The 20,253-nt window shown below is 36.5% G+C and overlaps 1 protein-coding gene across 13 annotated transcripts in view; it reads left to right on the top strand.

Moving 5' to 3' along the window:
• The first annotated feature begins 165 nt into the window (after window positions 1-165).
• Window positions 166-20,253, top strand: part of KIAA0586 (KIAA0586 ortholog) — a 112,320-nt gene continuing 92,232 nt past the window's right edge. For 3 of the 13 annotated variants that reach the window (XM_039218682.1, XM_039218678.1, XM_039218680.1), the window contains exons 1-9: window positions 294-978; window positions 1,906-1,976; window positions 4,633-4,702; window positions 6,038-6,107; window positions 10,495-10,669; window positions 11,910-12,131; window positions 14,381-14,534; window positions 16,590-16,757; window positions 17,947-18,070. In XM_039218682.1, the coding sequence (XP_039074613.1) occupies window positions 780-978; window positions 1,906-1,976; window positions 4,633-4,702; window positions 6,038-6,107; window positions 10,495-10,669; window positions 11,910-12,131; window positions 14,381-14,534; window positions 16,590-16,757; window positions 17,947-18,070 (1,253 nt within the window). In that variant the 5' untranslated portion in view covers window positions 294-779. The other 10 variants (XM_039218677.1, XM_039218679.1, XM_039218681.1 and 7 more) reach the window with 9 other exon arrangements.

Below are 20,253 nucleotides of genomic sequence, written 5' to 3'. Positions count from 1 at the left end.
CACTGGGAGTTTGTTTCCACCCGGAGAGGGATGGAAGAACACCTGAAAGCTTTCAGCTTTTTCGTTGGTCGTTTTGGATGATTATCTTGACGCGCATGCGTGTTGAGTCTCGGGGAGGGGCCGGCTTAAAGGGAAATGGGTGTTGACTCGCGGGCAACTGAATTTGTCAGATTATACCTGTGACTGCGCGGTTGCCGAGGGTTCGGCTGACGCGGAGGGGTGGTTTTAGGTGTCCGATGGGTGCATCTGGAGGGGTGTGTAAGACTCTTTGGCGGAAGAAAGCTAGTAAGCTTCTTATATGGGTGACTTTTAAAAAACATTTCAGTTTTACTTGCTTAACTCTTACTTCTCAACACATTTTAACTCTTATCTGTTTGGATTTTCACTGCCGGTTCTAGGTTTGGGGGGTGCTCTCTGTTATGGTTATTGTTGCTCACGCGGCCTTTCTCTTGACATCCCTACTCTCAGCTTTACTGGAGTGTGCATTAATGGACTGAGTGGGATTAATGGGTAAATATGATTTTGTCCTCTTGAATCCTGGACTAAATACCAAATTGAAATATCTAGCTTTTTGGATAGTCTGTTTAGACATTGTTTTATTTCAAGGTTGATGATTGCGTGCTTTAAAATCATTTGAAATTCACATTTTGTTTATCATACTCCTCCCTCATTCCTTCTCCCCAAAGTCCTCAAAGCGGTGAAAATTTTGTTCTGAAGTTTTACGGACCTAGAAGAAATTCTTCTATTCAGAACTGTGGGACTAGTTTTGTTACCAAAATATGAAAGGCTCTGAGTTTAGCCCGGAAAAGAAAAAAAGGGCTAAAATACCAGCGAAGAGACTTCGTGAGGTAGTTCCTCCAAATCAGGGAGATTATTTGGCTTTGCTGAAAGATGAGTTGCCCTGTGTTCCTCCAGCGTTGTCTGCAAATAAACGTCTTCCAGTTAGAACCGAGGCTAGCTTGAAAGGAACATTAAGTGGTATGTGATTCCGAATAGTTCTCACTTTTGTAAATCTTTAGTCTTTATTTTCATTTCATTTCTTTTTTTTTTTTTTTTGCGTTTCAGAATTTAGAGGATTTTTAATGTGTAAATTCTCAAACATAAGATGATAACATCTCGTTTGTATAGATGTTTGAAAGCTGACTCCTTTCCCTGGGGAAATGGCTAACACAGCCAGTCTAATGGATGCTATAATATCGAATAGGTGGAACGAATGAAACATTTCCCATTGTGTTTTTTCTTTCTGTGGTTTTCGCACATTGTTCTTGTTCATATCTGTGGTGGATACACTTAACTCTTATGATGTGTTTATTGTTCATTGATAGGGCTTTTTACCAAATGCTCTACCTTCTGTTTAGATAGTGTTATTCAGTTTGGTATGTATAACATGCAGAAGGGTAACTTCTGCCTTTTGATGGCTTCCGTATTTCAATTCACTTGACCTGTCTGGAGTTCAGTGAAAATGAAGAAGACCTATGCTTTGTCCATTTCATTGATAATCGTAAGGATCAAATTAATGAATATATGTGCAAAACCAAAAAAACATGCTGCTTTGTGGGGGGAGGGTATGACTTAATAAAGCTTGCTTTTATGTCATGTACATATTTTATTCCTGTCTAATGATTCTATCCATACTTTGTCCAGATCCAACAGTGTAATGATATATTTTAAAACATATTTATCTCACTTGATTGTCAGTACTCTTATTTTCCAAAATATCAACTGTAAAACTTAAATCAGGATCTATTTTAATTACTAAGTTAAGTTTTTTTGCATGAAAAGTGTCTTGCAGTGTAGGTTTTGCTTTAACGTGGAGTTGATAGTTCTTGAATCATGCCTGTACAGTTTTTAAAAGAAGAGGTTCAGATTTTAAAATCACTCAAATTGATTCCTTCATTTTGTTAGGTTCATCAGACTTGACTTCTGCTAGAAATTATCAGCAGCCTCCATTACAAAATTCTACTGTGTCAGAAAGCGTAAGCAAAAGAATTTGTCATTCCACTATGTTAAACTTTTCAGGAATGTTAAGTAATGCATTCTTAAATTATGTTTGATTAGTAACAGGCCTTAATTTTGCTTAAATTTCACTTACAAAGGGAAATGGTTTCCATACTACAGTTGTGATTTGAATAGTATTGAGACATTAAACAAAAACTCTTCCATAAAATTAAAATAAAAAATACTCATTACTAAGATGTTGAACATTGAGAGAAATACTGTAATCAAAAAGAAGCTCTGCTCTGATCTAAGGAAAAAGTATTCTAGACCAGAGACTTAACTTACTATTAGGTAAAGGTAAAGAAACAGTAACAACATCATTTTTAAAAAGTGAGGTATGATTACATATCATTCAAACTATTGTGAGGTCTTCTGTGTGGTTTTTTTGAGGGGTCTTTAAAAAATAATAACATGAAATTCTCATCTTGACCTTTATAATATTGAAAATATTTGATGATAAATATATTTTGCTCATGTAATCTAATTAGATTTTGATCACTAATCATAATGTTGTCTATAGATTGTCCGTTAAGCAAGCCTTTAAAGGAGAAAGTTTCACAGTATAATATTTTGAAAACTGAAGTTCATTCCTGGAAGGAATGAGATTAAAACTGTTTACTTATCAACTTTGTAAAACATTCACAGTAAAAAAAAGTATAACTATGTGCTGTACTTGGTCCCTGAGTAAATGCCTAGCCTTTGACTTGGTTTTCTTTGTTTCTTTTTTGAGTAGACCTTATTTAATGATTAATGGTCTTTGAATTCCATTATCTAAAAATTTCCCAGATGCATCAATTCGTTATTATTATATAATTGGAAATAAATCAGTGATCTTTGGAAGATCATCAGGATTCCATTAGATTTAATATGGACTCAAAGCTTGTTTTGTATAGAATGCTTAAGGTAAAATATGATTGCAGAGCAAATCCTGTTCATTATCATTTTTGTCTTGAGTACAAACTGCAGTTTGCCTTTGTATCATATTTTTGTTTCATTAATTGAGTGCTAAGATTACAATGTGGATTGTCTTGATCATGCCGGTAGTGAGGAAACTAAAGGAGTTTGTGGCTGATAGCGCATATTTATAAGCTTATTCGTTATCTGCTTTTATTCATATGTATTTCTCTACACTACCCAAAGTAGTGGGAGTGAGAAAGTGAGATGTCCCTTTTCCTGTTTGTGCCAGTCCTTACACATGAGTAGCAAGAAAACAAAAGCTTTAAAATTCATTGTAGAAAATACAAAGAGAAAAAGGAAAGAAGAAATTCTGTAGCTGAAGTCAACAACTGTTGCCTTCATATGTTTTATAACATATCACCATATTGTTTTATCATTAAGTAATATTAAGGATATTTTTCAATGCCATTAATTTTTTTCCCTAGAATCTTTTAATGGGTTCGTAGAATTTCACTGTCTATATGTACCATAATTTATTTGTTCATGTTCCTGTCATTTGACATTAAGTTTTTCCCCCCATTTTTTGATAATATAAACAACCATGTGATTTACATTCTGGTATATATTTCAGGTCATTTCATTAGGATTAATTTCTGGATGTAAAATTATTAACTCAGAGGATATGCACACTTCTTGAAATATTTCTAAATTGCCTCTAGAAAGTCTGTATCAATATACATTATTCAGCAAGATCATGAGCAGAATTAGAAGTAGTATTTTCCCCAGCTTTGCCAATACAGGGCATTAAAAGTAGACAAAAAAGTTGCCATTTTGATAGGTAAAAGAAGCATTCTTTTGTTATTACTGAAGGAGAAATTTTTTCATATATATTGCCTTTATTCTTTTGTGATTTACACATTTATATGCTATGCCTCTTACTAATTTGTAGGAAGTCTTTATGTCAATTTCCCAGATGCTGTATTCTACTGTATTGTTACCCTCATTGGCTATATTTTTAATGTTTTATTTATTTTAGAGAGAGCATGAGCAGGGGAGGGGCAGAGAGAGGGGGATGGACAGAGGATTCAAAACAGGCTCTGCACTAATAGCAGTGAGCCTTCTGTCGGGCTCCAACTCATGAACCATGAGGTGTGAGATCATGACCCAAGCCAAAGTAGGATGCTCAACTAACTGAGCCACCCAGGCACCCCTCATTGACTATTTCTTAGGAACTTAACACCTCTTGTCAGGGGTTCACTTTCTTTTACTGATTTTCTCTTTACCCTTTTCTGCTTTAGCAGGGGAAAAAAAGAGATGTGTCTAAGGAAGGTGAGGAACAATGTTGCATAAACCTAGTACTCAAAAAGTCGTGCTGTCTTAGCACTGAATAGAATCTTAAATATGAAGATTAAGGTTACACATGTGAACAGAAAGCTATTTGCCAGTAGAGAAGCCTTCCGAGGCCACATTATGAGCTCAGTGATAAAGAAGGCTGTGATTAATTTGTGATGTTGTTTTATGTGTTGGCCATCCTTAGGTATGCCATTTGACTCACATTTTTGCATTCAGCTGTACCAACTGAATTGTTACATGACTCTGTCTGCTAGAAGTGGCAAATGGAGATTTGAGTCTGAATTTCAAGGCCACAGTTGCTTGCTTGTTCATTTACTCGCTCATTCAACTAATAACCTTGAGTATCTTCAAGTACCTTTCATTTCTTCCTTTCATATCCCAAAGGATTTTGCTAAAGATGTTGCAATGCAGGGGTTGCCTTTGGATAAACTGGAAGAGAACAACAGACAGGAAGGTAAAAGGACAGATTTGCTTGAAATTATTTATTTATTTTTGCTGTGGTAAATTACACAAAACAGAATCTGTCTCTCTCATGTTTTAAGTGTACAGTTCTGTGACATTAGATACATTCACATTATGCAGTTATCACCACCATCCATTTGCAGAACTTTTTCATCTTACCTGGTTGAAATTCTGTATGCATTAAACTCTCCATTTTTCCCAGTTCTAGTTTTATGATTGACTTATTTCACTTAGCGTGTCTTCATGGCTCATTTATGTTGCGTATGTCAGGAGTTTCTTTTTCTTTTTTTTTTTTATTTTTGAGAGAGAGAGACAAGAGTGTGATTGGACGAGGTGTAGAGAGAGAGGGAGAATCCAAAGCAGGCTCCAGGCTCTGAGCTGTCAGCATAGAGCCTGACGCGGGGATCGAACCCATGAGCTGTGAGATCATGACCTGAGCCAAAGTTGGATGCCCAACCAACTGAGCCACCTAGGTGCCCCAGGAGTTTCTTTGTAAGGATAGGATTTTAGGTTTTTAGATTTTAAGACATTCATTGATTTTTTTTTAAAGACACTTATTAAACAAACAATTTTTTCTTATTGTTTTGGTTATTCATTTAAATTAGTTTTTCTTTCCAAATTAGGCTAGTAATGGAATCATTAAAATCCAGAAAAAGGTTTGCAGTGGTAACGGTAAATTTGGGATTTAATACTAACCTATTGCGTAAATTTGGGATTAAATACTTAAAAAAAATTTATAAATTCTGAATTCAAGTTTTGAATAGTCTGGTAAGATAATAGATTAAGAAATTAAAAATACGCCTTGAAGAAATTTATTTAGTGACATTTTTAAGTAGATTTATTTTTGTCTAAGCAGTTTTCTCTTTTGAATTCGAGAAAATGGCTCCAATTTGGCCTTAGGTGTTTTTATTACATTTTTCCCCCTAGGGTCTGGGTTATGACTATTTATTTATTTATTTTTTTAATGTTTATTTTTAAGAGAAAGATACAGAATGTGAGCAGGGGAGGGACAGAGAGAGAGGGAGACACAGAATCTGAAGCAGGCTCCAGGCTCTGAGCTGTCAGCACCAAGCCCAATGTAGGGCTCAAACCCATAAACCATGAGATCATGACCTGAGCCAAAGTCGGGCACTTAACTGACTGAGCCACCCTGGTGCCCCGGGTTATGGCTATTATTAGTCAGTCATTTAATTTGTCACATTTTTTTAAATTAAGAAATCTTATTGCTGAATTCCTAAACATTCTTAAGAAGCTGTTTTTGGTATCTGTATTAAAATTTAACACATTTTTAGGAAACTGAAGTATATTTTGTGTCTCAATTTTGCAGCAAATGACATCTTTATTTCTCGGTACACCATGGGACAGAAGGATGCATTAAGAGCAGTTTTAAAGCAAAAGTAAGTTTCATTTTCAAAAAATAGGTGGGCCATTTCTTATGTTTTTATATGGTTCTGGAAGATTAGTTTCATTTTACAATGGGTAAAATACGTATAAAGCATTTTTTATGATGCTGGACACATAAAACACTCAATAGCTGTTAGCAGTTATTATTATAGAAGTGGTACTGTTCCAAGGACTTTATGTGAATTAACTCAATACTCACAAAATCCAATGAAGTGTATTCCATCACATCCCAATTTTACAGAATCCCCATGTTATAGATGAGGAAACTGAGGCACACAGAGACTGATTTTTCCCCAGGTCATTTAGCAAGTATTCATTGGGCTAGGATTCAGACCCAGGCAGTCTGCCTCTGGAGTTTGCTTTCTTGATCACTTCACTATACTACTTGTAGCAATGGTCAAGTCTTTCCGAATACATAATACGTATTATTTACTGTCCAAGGACATTTAGACTTTTCCTTGTCAAGATTTAAGAAAGGGTCAAGGTTGGCATCTGGAAGGAGTGAAGGGAGACCATGGCTACTACTCCATCTAAATGTTCCCTCCCAACTTTATCTTAAATACCTATGAAATACAAAACCAGCCCTGACAACAGCACCATGATAAATATAAGCCTCTACTACTCTGGATGCCTCCAGTAATAAAATGCCTTTTATTATTTTTATCATTAGTGGGATGAGATACATATCCTTAGGCTAAATGTATTCTACTGAACTGGTGCAATCTGGAAAGCCCCGTAGAAAATAAGAGAAATGTTTACTTCATTTTGAATTCTCATTTTATTAAAAAAAAAAATTTTGTATTACTTCAGTAAATGGAAAGTCAGTACAGTTATTTTAATAATAGAATTAAAATAAATAAACTGTTTACAACTATTAAATAAAAAGTATTAAAAAGTTCATTATTTTTCCACCTAAAGTTGCCCCTGGCATATATATTATGCACTGGGAAACATGGACCTAACAAAAATAAATACTATCTCTAAAACACAAGGGTGTGATCTGAGCCAGCCAGAGTTTACTGGCTCATTGTTTGTCCTCATCATGTTTTTCCTTTGTACCTTTGTTCACCAAACAGTTCCCCATATGTGGGATGGTGGTTAGGAGAGGAACTTGGAGGGGCGCCTGGGTGGCTTAGTCGGTTAAGCGTCCGACTTTCGCTTAGGTCATGATCTCTCGGTTCGTGGGTTTGAGCCCCGCGTCTGGCTCTTTGCTGTCTGCCAGCTCAGAGCCTGGAGCCTGTTTCAGAGTCTGTGATTCCCTCTCTCTCTGACCCTCCCCTGCTCATGCTGTCTCTCTCCTAGAAATAAATAAAACATTAAAAAAAAAAAAAAAAAGAGGAACTTGGAGAGTAAACTGTATCCTGCAGTTTATAAATATATAAGAAAAAGCAAAAGTAAGGGCAAGAGTTGTGCCGTCTCTCAAATTGTATAGTTGAACGAAAAATCCCAGATGACATCTGACTCATTTGGACAGACAGTGATTACCACTCCTTCCAGCTGACCCCCCCAGAAGACGACGTTGCTTGCATCTGCGGTAGGGACCTTATCAACTTGCCTTCAAGTCAGAACTCTCCAAACTGAAATCTCTCAGAACTCTCAGATCAGGGAAGAAGTTGTTCATAAACAGACAGACAGTGAGCGGTAACTGAATACTACTCCTCTTAGAAAGTCTCTCCCCATTTTGGGATAAATGAACAGAATTAAAAAACAAAAACAAACTAGGAAGGGCCTTGAGAAGATGACTTCAATGTACAAAATAATAAATGAATCAGAAATATAAAAATGACTCATGTTGGGTTAAAAGACAATCTAACTGAGATACAAGAGATAGATTTTGCTGCAGTCAATATCACTTGAATTTTTTGTGTTTATTTTAAATGTTTGTTTATTTTTGAGAGAGACCACATGAGAGAGGGGAACAGAGGACCCAAAGCGGGCTCTGTGCTGACAGCAGAGAGCCATGTGTGGGGCTTGAACTCACCAACTGTGAGATCATGACCTGAGCTGAAGTCAGACGCTTAACCTACTGAGCCACCCAGGCGCCCCTCTTGTTGGTTAATTTAATGTACTCGGGTAGAATGATTGATCTTAAAGGTTAAATCACATTCAAACTTAAGACAGGAATACTAAAAGATAGGAATATTTGAAATATATTTTCTTCATATGCCACTTAATCAGATACATATTGAGAGCCTGCTTTGTGCTAGTTCTTTCTTACTTGCTATTTGGCATTTAAGAAATCTCCCTTCTCTGTCCCCTTCTGCCCCAGGTTGCTTAGAGCTTAGTTGGGGAGAGGATATGTACATATGTGGAGGAATGAGTGACTCGAACTGTGATAGGAAACAGCATTGCATTTAATAGATTATGAAACTGTTCTGCACAGACATTTAAACCATGCAATGGCTGCTTCTCAAGCCTCATTGTGTCCTGCAGGCAGTAAAAGCAAAGGAGCTATGAAGGGGCAGATCCGTTGGAAGTGTTTAAGGACAAGTTTTTGAAACGGGGAAGCCTTGTGTTGGATCCTAAAGAAAGTTGAATGGCAGAAGGCTGAGAGGTCAGTGAGAGAAAGCATGGAGTTGGCTGTGGGAAGGGTGTGGTATAGCCAGTGAGGAGGCGTGTGACTCCTGACAGGTGTCTGTGAGGTGACAGGACGTGTACACCAGAAGCCAGGGCATGGCCAGAGGATGGTATGTGTGGAAGGTCGGACAGAAGAAATTGGCCTATTCAACTGTCTCTTGGGAAAAATTTTATATTGTTGAATGGTGGAGACATGTATTTGGGAAGATGCTTTTTTTTTTTAATGTTTTATTTATTTCTAGGAGAGAGAGAGAGAGACAGCGTGAGCAGGGGAGGGTCAGAGAGAGAGGGAGTCACAGACTCTGAAACAGGCTCCAGGCTCTGAGCTGGCAGTCAGCACAGAGCCCGACACGGGGCTCGAACCCACGAACCACAAGATCATGACCTAAGCGAAAGTCGGACGCTTAACCGACTAAGCCACCCAGGCGCCCCTATTTGGGAAGTTTTTAGATGAGTAAAATCTGCAAGAATGAAATAGTCGGCAGGAGGTGATGAAGTCTTTTTTACTAGAGAGAGAGAAGCACCAAGGGAGAAGTGGTATTCTGAGAAAGCGAGATGTTGTGGGAAGAACTCTAGGAATCGCACCCTAACCCTGCTTTACTGTCTGTGACCTTGATCAAGTAAACCTTGTTACCTCTGTGAACCTCCGTTTCATCTATAAAATTAGGAAGTTAGAATAGGTGGCTATTAGGTTCCCCCTGTCTCTGTACTTCTATGACACCATTCCTGCAATTGTGATGAAATAATTGACAAAACTTGATGACTCAGCAAAGTAAGTGGAAGATAGAGAAGTTCAGGTAACTTCCAAATTTTGAGACAGAGAAAAATGATGCTCTTAGTCAAAATGAGGAAATGTCAAAGAGGAGTAAGTTTAAGAGCTGCTCTGAGCCTTCTTAGAGATCAGGGGGGATATCCAGTAGCCAGAGATCGAATGCCTTCCTTCTGATCTATCGAGATTTACCTAGGGACTCTGCAGGGTTTTTTGTTAATTTTTTAAATATTTATTTTTGAGGAAGAGAGAGAAAGACAGAGTGAGAGTGGAGGAGGGGCAGAAAGAGACGGATACACAGAATCTGAAGCAGGCTCCAGGCTCTGAGCTGTCAGCACAGAGCCCAGTGCAGGCCTCAAACCCACCAACTGTGAGACCATGATGCTTAACTGACTGAGACACCCAGGTGCCCCGTCTCTCTCTCTTTCTCTCTCTCTCTTTCCCTCTCTCTCTCAGGCCAAATATAGAACAAAATCGACCAGTTTTTTTTTTAAGTACTTAGTTAAATCTTTCATTGTAAATATGTACCTATTTGCTCTCATTTTTAATCCAGCCTGCTTAAAACTGTGTTTTGTGCTCTGTTTTAACAAACTGTGTGGCATTTCTTTAACTTAAATGAGCTAGAATTAAAAAAAAATAGCAGTTTTAATAATTTATCTTAGGTTGTCTTCCTTTGAAAGTAACATATAATACTTGAATTCTTAAAACCTTTTCGACATGATTTGAATTCATACTTCTGGATTATCTATCTTTGTAATTGTGCCCTTGTCTTTTTTGTATATGTAAGTCTTATTATCTGAAATATCGCAGTCCTCAAGGAATTATCTTATTTCTTTAGTGTTTAGGTAGTGACCTGACCTTTCATAGATTTCATGAACCAAATGACTGATAAGATCCTCATGGGGAAAACCAAGTAACTTAATGTTTTAAAAAATCAAGAAAACCTACTTTCATCAGATTACCACTATAGGTGCTTCTTGAAATGGTTCAATGTAGCTTGCTGAATACATTTTTATGCCTTTTTTTATTTACAGAACTCAAAACATGCCTGCTTTTAAGGAAGTAAAGGTACAGCTTTTAGAAAATGCAGGCACAGAAAAGGACGCCGTTACTCTGGAGACTAGAACTTCACCCAGTGGGATTGATTCAGCTACAACCGTGGCTGCAGCAACTGCGGCCGCCATTGCAACAGCAGCTCCGCTGATAAAAGTATATGCTTTTCCCTAGATACTCACAGCGTTGTCAGGAGATGGAAAAATATTTGTTAGGAACTGATTCTACAAGTGATTGTATCCAACTGTAGACTAAGGGTGTTCTAGTTGCTCTCAATTTGAAGGAACTTTTCTTTCTTTCTTTTTTTTTTTTTTTTAATATTTTATTTATTTTTTGAGAGAGAGAGACAGCATGAGCAGGGGAGGGTCAGGGAGAGAGGGAGACACAGAATCCGAAGCAGGCTCCAGGCTCTGAGCCAGCTGTCAGCACAGAGCCTGACGCGGGGCTCGAACCCATAAACCATGAGATCATGACCTGAGCTGAAGTCGGATGCCTAACCGACTGAGCCACCCAGGCGCCCCTTGAGGGAACTTTTCCGTTCATGGTTGTATATTACCTCTCAGGTGTTGAGACTTACCCCTCTCCCCCCTTGCTGTGATAATGCTAGAGGACCTAGGACTGCCCAGATTTAGTACTGAAAATATCTCATCGAGGGAGCCCCGAATCCTGGGCAACCTGGGACGACTGCTTATCCTTATTTTAGAACAAGAAAGGCACTCTGAGATTGTGTGTGCCACCCACCTCAGTTTGCACATGGGAGAACTGAGAAGCGGGGTTAGAGTGGTACAGATCCCCCGGGTATTAGGTGGCCGAGCTAAGACTAGGACTCCAGGCTGCTGACCTAATTCAGTCTGAGATGAGTGGAGTATCAAAAGCTAATTTGTTTTGTTATCTGCTTTTTAATTACCATTTAAGTATTTTATTTCTGACATTATAAAAATTCTTCTGTTGCAAATGTGTTACTTTCTTTATGAGAGAAAAGATATTCAGGATAGCTATCTTCTGCCTTTTATTTCTGTGATTCCAAAAATAAAGGTATAAAATCATCAGATTCAGCGAGTAAAAATCTGGTTTGATCATTTTTAAAAGCAGTCACTTTATTTTTTTATTATTTTTTAAAAAATTTATTTCTGAGAGAGAGAAAGAGAGACAACATGAGCAAGGGAGGGTCAGAGAGAGAGAGGGAGATACAGAATCTGAAACAGGCTCCCGGCTCTGAGCTGGCTGTCAGCACAGAGCCCGACGCGGGGCTCGAACCCACGAAATGTGAGATCATGACCTGAGCCGAAGCTGGATGCTTAACCGACTGAGCCACCCAGGTGCCCCAAAAGCAGTCACTTTAAACAACATTTCTAGTAACAATGTCTTTTTGATATCCTTTGATATTTTGTTTTAGGTACAGAGCGATTTGGAAGCAAAAGTCAATTCTGTTACAGAATTACTCAATAAGTTGCAGGAGACTGATAAACAGTTACAACGTGTTACAGAGCAGCAAACAAGTGTTCAGAATAAACATGAGAAACTACATTGTCATGATCATGAAAAGCAAATGAATGTGATTATGGAGCGGCACATTAGGCATCTTGAAAAATTACAACAGCAACAAATAGATATTCAGGTATCTGTAATAAAGCCAGCACACATCACATGGTCTTTTATCACTTGCATCCCTAAACCAATATTCATTGGTAATCACAGTAGCTCATTAGATTGTTACAGCTTTAGTTCTTAAATAACGATTTGCTTGTTATCACTCTTCCTCTCCATGTGGAGACCTCTCTGCATATTCTAGTTCAAGTATCACTAGTTCTGTAAGACATTTCCTTGGAGTTGGCTTTTTCTTCTTTTGTGGTATTTCTGTTCATACCATTTTTAAAGTGCTAATAGTGCATCTCCATGACTTGTTTACATTGGTGGTTGTTAGCCTGAGAATGTGGGTCAGAATCACTTGAAGTGCTTTATAAAAATGAACATGCTTGTACCTCTCAGGGATTGAGACAGCAGGTCTGAGATGGGACTTGGGAATAGGAAGCTCTCTAATGATTCTGATGAGATGAGAACCGGCTGGTATATGTACTGCTTCTACATTTAATTAATTAAAAGAATGAACATTTTTAATTGCCTTTTGAATATGAGCCACTGGGCTGTTATAAAAAGAAGAGTTAGCCTCACAAGTTGCTGATAGTACAGTTTCTTATTTATTTTGGAATTTCTAAGTCCTGGGATAGAACCCAGCACTCAGGTACTCCATATGTGTACGTATATATACATATGGTGTATATATATACACACATGCAGACATTTTTTTAAATGAATGAATGACCTGCACTATAAATGCATTGGTTTTAATTACTTTTATTTTTGTTTAATTAATGTGTGAATTTAAGACTTAAAAAAATTAAAATATCACATTCAGAAGAATAGGTTTATTATAGCTCAGTATGTTTTTATAGAATAAACAGTAATATATAATTTTCAAAACTTTTAATCAATTTAATTTTTTAATGTTTATTTTTGAGAGAGAGGGAGACACGGAGTATGAGCAAGGGAGGGGCAGAGACAGAGGGAGACACAGAATCTGAAGCAGGCTCCAGGCTCTGAGCCAGCTGTGGGGTTCGACCCATGAACCGTGAGATTATGACCTGAGCCGGACTCGGATGCTTAACCGACTGAGCCACTCAGGTGCCCCTCAAAACCGCTTAATGGACTTTGGCTTGAGCTTTCCATGTAGTCGAAGATAATATTTTCCGTGGAGCAGTTTTGGCCATAAAATGTAAGGTTTTAGTTAAGTGCTCCATATACAACTAAAATTGTGTGTGCAGCATGGTATCTCATGAGAAGCTAGGAGTGGGTCTGTCAGAGGGCTGGTCTTCAGTCTGCAAATAACTGCACTTCTCTGAGCCTTGATTTCTTTACCCAGAAAAACCTTTGATTTATTTATTTGTTCAGAGTAAAATGAGATGACGGATTTGAAAAGCGCATTGATTTCTTAAGGAGAGGGTCCTACTTGTCTTACTTACATGCCTGTCTGCCATTTATCTAGTCTTCCATAAATAAACCCATAATTTATTGACTTTCTGAGTTCAAGTTTGGAAGAATGGGATCTTTTCTAATTTAGATATCTTATTTACAAAGCTAGTAATTACAGAGAAAGTTGACGTTTTAGTGACCTATTAGGTATATTAGTAATTTGATAAGTGCTTAATGAAACGAAATTTGTTGAGTCTGCCCCATATGTCTTATGTAGAGAGATCTCTACACAGTTTTAAGGATTCTGTAAAACTGTAAATCTTTTTAGGTTTTCCTTTACCTGGTATGAGACCCTCTTTCGAAGTCAGGTTTTTTTTAGGTAAGATATATACACATTCCAGTTATTTTAATAGCTGGTACAGAAAACTGTTGTCATTGTAGTTCCTGTTTATATTTAAATGTATATGTTATTATTGCTGCTATTATTGAGTGCCTACTAGCAATGTTTTTAGCCCTTGACTTCAAACAAAATCATGTAGGACATAAAAGATGAGATGTTTTCGTTTTAAATTCTCTGGTTGAAGTAGAATCTAGGGCTCCTTCCTTTTGGCCATCCTCTAGCATGCCTCAGTGGCCTCTGAGCCATCTCTGAAGTAGAAAGGGGGAAGCTGAGGTTTAGAATGATTAAATGAAATGATCAAGGTCACACCACAGAGCCAGGCCTAACCCAGTGACGTCACTGCTGCAATGTGTGATTGCATGTAATGTATGTGTATTTTTATAGTTTATTAAATCTAATACATTGTTTTCAAGTCTTCTAATAAAGTTTAATGTAGTCTGTCATCTAGCTCTTTCAAATGGAATTTGAAATTGATAAAATAATTTTATGTCTCCTAGACTCATTTCATTAGTGCTGCACTAAAGACAAGTAGTTTTCAGCCCGTTAGTATGCCTCCTTCCAGAGTGATGGAAAAGTATTCTGTACAACCAGAGTATTCTCATCTTGGTAGCAGTAATCTGTCTTCACATAACATGTTTGCTTCCAGACAAGGTAAAAATATATAGTTCACTGTGAATAAAACATGTTAGCTATGAATTTTCTTTATAGTATGTCAGCCAAAAATTTGTTTACTAGGTGGTAGAAGACTTAGTCTTCATTTTATACAATTAGTTCTTCTTTTAGGTTAATTTTTGGTCATTTCAAAACTTGTTCAGTCAAGTTAGGGGTCATGTCCTATTGTATGGTTTTAACTAATAACCTTCATAAATTGTCAGAAGCACTTACAAGTTTAGAAAAATTTCATTTGTCTAGTATCAAAAAATGCTTGTAATCAATTTTCCAATTCCCTGACTGCACATTTACTCTTTTTCTTGATTCTGTCGTGAGAGAAACCACCTGAGTACAGTAATAAACTATTTCTAATTATTTTCACAGTTAGTAGTGTAAGTTCATCTATATTAATAGAATTTTAAAAATCTTAGCTTATAGTAACAACAAAGGAATGCATAATGTATTTGTATTAAACCCCTGGAATTTAAAATAAATGAATAAATATGTTTCCAAATTATTGATATTTGAATAATGAATCAGTGCAAATCCAGGGCTATCTCTTTAATCATAACACAGATCCATGTAGTACAATATCCCCAACATTTGATACATTAGACCAGTGTTATATTACAGGCATATTAAAGACTCCTTATACTTGTAAGCTACTTTTATATTTTTCCACAAACAAGTGGTCCTTACAAAACTGTTGTGAACGTAGTATGAATCAATTTTTAAGTTGTGAAGTGAGGAAGATGAAGCACAGAAAGGTTAGGACTTTCCTGCTTCAGGTGAAGGTGAGTTTGTCAGTTTGGCCAGAACTCAGGTTTCAGTATGACCTAGCTATATGCTTTCAAAGGAAGTAGACATTTCATTCTCTGTCCCAGAGAATGACTTGCTCATAATTTTGTTTTTTTAGACTTGAGTTTTAAAGCAAAAAAATGCATGTTTTATGGGTTGTATACTAAATTGGTTTCTATGTATATTTTAGCGAAAGAAATTTAAAACAAATAGGTAAATACAAACTTAAACTTTTTATTTTTTAACAATTTTAATTTATTTACTTACATTTTCAATTTTTTTAAAAAAATGTTTATTTTTGAGAGAGACAGAGCACAAGTGGGGGAGGGGCCTGACACACGGCTTGAACTCACAGACCACACCGGGAGATCATTACCTCAGCTGAAGTCAGGTGTTTAACCAACAGAGCCACCCAGGCACCCCTACTCATGATTTTTTTTTAGAGAGAGAATGAGTAGGGAAGAGGGGCAGAAGGAGAGAATCATAAGCACGTTCCACATTCAACAGGAGCTGATGTGGGGCTTGGTCACACAACACTGAGATCGTGACCTGAGCAGAAATTAAGAGCTGTATGCTGAACCGACTGAGCCACCCAGGTGCCCAAACTTTTTATTTTTCAATACTTTTTCTTGGGCATACATTATTTTTATGTTCTGCAGTTGTAGCATAAATATAATTTTGTACTGCTTTTTAGAAGTATTTCTCATGTTTTACATGATTATCTTCATAACATTAATTTTTAATGATGAAAGGATAATCTGTTGTAGTCAATAGTTTTCACAATTTACTTGACAGTTATTGGACATTTAGGCAGATTTTAAAGTTTTTTCCTTATAAATAATAAATACTGTGATATATGTAATGTTTTCTTCGTTTTAGGTTGTTTCCTGAGGATAAATTCCCAAGAGTAAGATTACTAGATCAAAGTGTATAAAAATTTTAAGACTTCCTATACTTAGTGCCATATGATTTTGTTAGTTTTCATGCCAGGAGCAGTGTCTGGCTATGCCATTTTCATTACATGAAATTACACTGCATATTGTCATATTGTTTTTTATTAGCTGGAAGTATAAAATGTTTATAGCCTATATTTCTTTTGATTTCTAGTGAGGATGGAATTATTTCTATATACTTGTAATTTGTATATCTTATATAACTTTATTTTAAAAATAATGGGGAAGAGTAATAACACTGCAAATTAAAATTGATGCTTCTTTTAAAATAAATTGAACTTATTTCCATTATTTCCTATTAAAGCACCTTCTAGAGAAGTTGAAGATATGGATTTTGATAAACAGAACTCTCCATTGGAGACACCAGCACCCCGCAGGTTTGCTCCTATACCTGTTTCAAAGGATGATAAAATCTCAAAGAGGGAAAATCCTATGAAAGAAAAAGAAAATATGGAGATGGCAGGTCATCCAGGTAATAAAGCAGTCTTAACTAGCATTCACCACTTTATTTAGACCTACCTAAAATTAGGAACAGATTTGCACACCTGACTTATAATTCTCTTATGCGCCAAGTAGTAATGATAGTAGGAATGCTATTTCCAGTATTTCTCTTTAAATGATACTTATTGGGCAAATCAAACTTCTTTAGAGTCTTTGTAGAAGGAGTTGGAGGTATACAGTTAGAATTATTTTGATTAATTTCAACAGGTTATTACTTAAGCCTTTAATTAACAAGTTTTGTTATTAATAAAAATAATGTTTTATTAAAGGTAAGGCTGATCGTTACAGCATGTTTTCTTATATTGTTCTTGGGTGTGAATTTCAATAGTAAAACACAAAGAAATTTAACATTTATTACTGTGTTCAGTTGGAAAAAGTGTTAAGGTATTAACTATTTAATAGCAAACAAGAACTTATATTTATTTTACTTTTTTTAAGTCTATTTATTTTGAGAGACAGAGAGAGAGAGACAGCATGAGCAGGGCAGGGGCAGAGAGAGAGGGAGTGAGAGAATCCTATGTAGGCTCTGCTGACAGCACGGAGCCTTATGCCAGGCTCCATCTCAGGAGCTATGAGATCGTGACCTGAGCCAAAATCAAGCTGGAAACCTAACTGGCTGAGCTACCAGCTGCCCCAGACAAGAACTTTTATAAGTGACCTGAAATAGTAATTTGTTACAGACCTTTAAAATAAAACCCTTCTAGTAAAAGTATGTGAAAATGTTAAATACAAGCTTTTATTCTGGGAATCACTTAAATTCATTCAGGTCTTGTCTTAGATGCATTTAAAGAGTTTTAAAGACACTAACATCTTTACTCAATCGACTTCACCAAAAGATAAAAAGTTGTTATATAGTCTTATTAAGGATGGGGCTAAAGGAAAGATTCAACTGTTGCTGCGAACAGTCAAATCTCCCTTTAACTCTTGATAAAAATCTTGCAGTTTACTGGGCTTTGTGATGATGATATGTCTCATTCAAATTCCTTTTTTCTGTGATAGAGATAAATTCAGGCCTAAACTTTTACCAGTGTGGTTTTCATGAGTTATAAATATTTGGCTTTACATGAGTGTATTTAAAGCCTACAGACATATCTGAGCTACTATATAAAAAAGAAATGGATTAGTACTTTAAAAATAATACTATATTTCTCTTACTGTAGGAAATGTAAGACTGTTGGAACAGATTTTGAATAATAATGATTCTTTGACAAGAAAAAGTGAATCTTCAGATAAAACCTCACTAAATAGGTCAAAAATAGAATGGAATCCTGAGAGGAGAGACAGGTAAAATACAAGACATTGGAATGGAAGCTATATTGAAGAGCCTTGTTTATTTCTAAAATGTCTTTAGGAATTTTGATAAATGTATTGCTTTTAATTTTTTTTTAATGTTTATTTTTGAGAGAGAGACAGACAGAGACAGAGAGAGACAGAGCATGAGCAGGGGAGAGGCAGAGAGAGAGGGAGACACAGAATCCAAAGCAGGCTCCATGCTCTGAGCTGTCAGTGCAGAGCCCGATGCAGAGTTCAAACCTATGAACATTGAGATCATGACCCAGGCTGAAGTTGGACACCTAACTGACCGAGTCACCCAGGTGCCCCATTGTATAGCTTTGCTTTTAAAAGTAATCTTAGATTTACTATTTTCTGCTGCTACCATATCTAGCCCTTTTCTATAATATAGGTATAAAATGAATGTATCTAGTTTTCTCAAAATGCAGATTATTTTTAAAAAATGTTTATTTATTTTTGAGAGAGAGAGAGCACAAGATGTGAAAGGGCAGAAAGAGAGAGAGACACAGAATCCGAAGCAGGTTCCAGGCTCAGCTGTCAGCACAGAGCCCGATGCTGGGCTCAAACTCATGAACTGTGAGATGACGACTTGAGCCAAAGTCAGACGTTTAACCGACTGAGCCATCCAGGCCTCCCCAGATTAATTTCTAATGAATTCAGATTACTTATTTCTGATGAAATGATATTTGAGATTTGCTTCAAAATTAATCCAGTGCAGGGTAGAGGAAACTGGGTTGCAAGTATGGATGAAATGAGGATAGCCATGAGTGAATGGTTAATGTAGATAAGGGTATATGGAGCTCATCATACTATTCTTTCTACTTTTGTGTAAGTGTGAAATTTTATATAATAGTTTTTAAAAAATCAAGTAAATCTAGGTTATAACTTTATTTATCTTGAATATCATGGAAACTATAGTAATAAAAACTAACAGCCACATTTTTAGTATTTTCATCTGAAGACAGTGTACAGTTTTAGGCCATTTGCTTTTGATGTAATTACTGATAAAAGATTCATGTCTGCCTTGTTGCTGTGTGTTTTATATACATCTGAGGTCTTTATATTATTCCACTATTTCTCTCTGTTGCCTTCTTTATATTAAATAGATATTAATATTATTCTCTTGTTTCTTTTACTATACATTTTGAGTTGTTTTCTGAATGGTTGCCCCAGGGATTACATTAACATCTTTTTTTTTTTTTTTATATATATTTTTTAATGTTTTATTTATTTCTAGGAGAGAGAGAGAGACAGCGTGAGCAGGGGAGGGTCAGAGAGAGAGGGAGTCACAGACTGAAACAGGCTCCAGGCTCTGAGCTGGCAGTCAGCACAGAGCCCGACGCGGGGCTCGAACCCACAAACCGAGAGATCATGACCTAAGCGAAAGTCGGACGCTTAACTGACTAAGCCACCCAGGCGCCCCATTAACATCTTAATTTAAAACAATCTAGTTTGGATTAATACTCCCAACTTAATTACAGTAGGATTCAAAAACTTTGTTCCAGTATTATCTCTATCCCTTCCCCTTTCTTTCTGCTGTTGTTATAATACATATTATATCTTTATACATTATAAGCTCATCTATAAAGCTTGATAATTATTGCTTTATACAATTCTCTTTTAAATAAGATAGAGAAAAAGTTATAAACAAATAACACATTTTATACTTTTTATATTTACCTATATAGTTTTTACCAGTACTCTTTATTTCTTCATATGTATTTGACTTAGTTTCTAGTGTCCTTGACCCTGAGAGACTCCCTTTAGTATTTCCTATATACTGAAGGGAAGTCTGCTAGTGATAAATTCTCTCTTTTGTTTACCTAGGAATGTCTTAATTTACCCTTTACTATTTTTTTTTAGTACAGTTGACATACAATGTTACATTAGTTTTTGGTGTACAACATAGTGATTCAACAGCTTTGTATGTTATGCTGTGCTAACCACAGCTGTAACTATGATCTGTCATACAGCGCTACTATAATACTATTGTAATATTCTAATGTTGTAATATTCCCTAATCTCTGCCTTTCATCTCCCTGACTTAGCCCATTCCATAATTGAAAGCCTGTACATTTCCCTCCCTTTGACACCTTTTTGCCCATTCCCCTGGTTTCCTCCCCTCTGGCAACCACCATTGTGTCCTCTGTATTGATGGGTTTGTTTCTTCTTTG

Source organism: Hyaena hyaena, unplaced genomic scaffold (assembly GCF_003009895.1).
Source record: "Hyaena hyaena isolate Hyena2069 unplaced genomic scaffold, ASM300989v1 scaffold_770, whole genome shotgun sequence".
In the NCBI taxonomy this organism is placed as follows: Eukaryota; Metazoa; Chordata; class Mammalia; order Carnivora; family Hyaenidae; genus Hyaena; species Hyaena hyaena.
The sequence above is the reverse complement of the archived record's forward strand: the minus strand, read 5'-3'. Positions and strand labels throughout refer to the sequence as shown.